This window comes from Clupea harengus, chromosome 2 (genome assembly GCF_900700415.2).
Source record: "Clupea harengus chromosome 2, Ch_v2.0.2, whole genome shotgun sequence".
NCBI lineage: Eukaryota > Metazoa > Chordata > Actinopteri > Clupeiformes > Clupeidae > Clupea > Clupea harengus.
In genome coordinates, this window is record NC_045153.1 from 270,084 (window position 1) to 272,583 (window position 2,500).

A 2,500-nucleotide genomic window follows, 5' to 3' on the forward strand; every position below is an offset into this window, starting at 1 on the left:
TCACGTCTTGACTAGCTTGTACAGCTTGGCTCTGTTGTGGCTGGGTGTGTGTGTGTGTGTGTGTGTGCGTGTGTGTGTGTGTGTGTGTGTACACTCACGTCTTGACTAGCTTGTACAGCTTGGCTCTGTTGTGACTGGGTGTCTGTGTTCTGCTCGCCAGCTGAAAGAGTTTCTCAGCGACGGCACCGTAGTCAAACTGGGGAGGGAGGAGGAGGGGGTTAAATCTAAAACAAATCACACACACAGCCTCTTTCTCTCGTGTGCACGCACACACAGCCCCTCTCTCTCTCTCACTCTCACACACACACACACACACACACACACACACACACACACACACAGCCCCTCTCACACACACGCAGACACACCCACGCAGACACAGCCCCTCACACACACACACACAGCCCCACACACACACACACACACACACCTGCAGAACAGGCCCAATGTCTTCCTCTCCTGGAAGATCAAGGTCCTCGTCCAGATCCAGCACATCACCATCACTGAAGCCCTCCTCCTCCGAGGTGCTGAGTCCTAAAAACACACACCACACACTAATGTTAGCATGATGCTACACACACACACACACACACACACACACACACACACACACCACACACTAATGTTAGCATGATGCTACACACACACACACACACACACACACACTAATGTTAGCATGATGCTACACACACACACACACACACACTAATGTTAGCATGATGCTACTACCAACACACACACACACACACACACACACACACACACACACACACACACCCCATCATACACTACAGCTGGACACACACACACTAATGTTAGCATGATGCTACACACACACCACACACTAATGTTAGCATGATGCTACACACACACACACACCATCATACACTACAGCTGGACACACACACACACACACACACACACTAATGTTAGCATGCTACTGCTACCAACACACACACACACTAATGTTAGCATGATGCTACTACCAACACACACACACACACACACACACACACACACACACCATCATACACTACAGCTGGACACACACACACTAATGTTAGCATGATGCTACACACACACACACACACACACACACACACTAATGTTAGCATGATGCTACACACACACACACCATCATACACTACAGCTGGACACACACACACTAATGTTAGCATGATGCTACACACACACACACACACACACCCCATCATACACTACAGCTGGACACACACACACTAATGTTAGCATGATGCTACACACACACACACACCATCATACACTACAGCTGGACACACACACACACACACACACACACACTAATGTTAGCATGATGCTACACACACACACTAATGTTAGCATGCTACTACCAACACACACACACACACACCCCATCATACACTACAGCTGGACACACACATGAATGGATAAATACTGTATGTAACACTGGCAATAGCCCACACACTACATGTGACGCCAGTCGTTCCTTAGGGCCTTGTGACGCTAGCCAAGCACAGTTCATGGAAAGAAATCATTGCACAGCGACAAGTAGATCATTAAATGAAACGTTAACGTACGGATACTGAATATACATACTACATATACACACACTTGTGCTGCTATCCAGGTATTAGTAAAGTCGTGTTTTAAACGATTATAGTCAAGTACATTATTAGATTAGTCGTGTTTTAAACGATTATAGTCAGGTACATTATTAGATTAGTCGTGTTTTAAACGATTATAGTCAGGTACAGGTACAGGTACATGCACTCTTAGGACGCTAGGAGCCATTGTGGGCGTATTTATTGTGTATCTGTGTGTGTGTCGGAGGTGTGTGTGTGTGTAGGAGGTCCTGACCTGTGTGTGTGTGTAGGAGGTCATGACCTGTGTGTGTGTGTGTGTGTGTGTGTGTGTGTGTGTGTGTGTCGGAGGTCCTGACCTGTGTGTGTGTGTGTGTATCTGTGTGTGTGTGTGTGTGTGTGTGTGTGTGTGTGTGTGTATCTGTGGGTAGGTGTGTGTCGGAGGTCCTGACCTGTTTGTGTGTGTGTGTGTGTGTGTCGGAGGTCCTGACCTGTGTGTGTGTGTGTGTGTGTGTATATATCTGTGTGTGTGTGTGTGTGTGTCGGAGGTCCTGACCTGAGGTCTTCTTGCCATTTAGAAGTTTGACTTTGCTGCTGCTGCCCTCCCCCTCCGTGGCATCCGGCTCCTCCCCCTCAGAGGCCTGGCCAGAGTCTGACTCCTCCCCCTCCACCTGTGCCTTGAGCTCCTTGAGCAGGTCGACCACGGCGAAGGGAGCCTGTTCCACGATCAGCCCAAACAGGCTAGTGCAGATGGCCTGCAGAACCACACGACTGGGACACAACCCCATCACACACACACACACACACACACACACACACACACACACACACACACACACACACACAACACCATCACACACACACACACACAACACAACACATTAGTTAGTCAGAACAAATTAATTTAGCATTTAGCCTGA

The 2,500-nt window shown here is 48.3% G+C and overlaps 1 protein-coding gene across 4 annotated transcripts in view; it reads right to left on the reverse strand.

Annotated features, from left to right (window-relative positions):
• The window catches only part of LOC105898494 (ribosomal RNA processing protein 1 homolog B-like), a 15,711-nt gene that overhangs the window by 6,541 nt on the left and 6,670 nt on the right, over positions 1-2,500 (reverse strand). For all 4 annotated transcript variants that reach the window (XM_031580290.1, XM_031580305.2, XM_031580297.2 and 1 more), the window contains exons 8-10: positions 2,137-2,351; positions 431-534; positions 99-196 (exon numbers count right to left, since the gene is read on the reverse strand). In XM_031580290.1, coding sequence (XP_031436150.1) covers positions 99-196; positions 431-534; positions 2,137-2,351 — 417 coding nt within the window. The remainder of the gene's footprint in view (positions 1-98; positions 197-430; positions 535-2,136; positions 2,352-2,500) is intronic.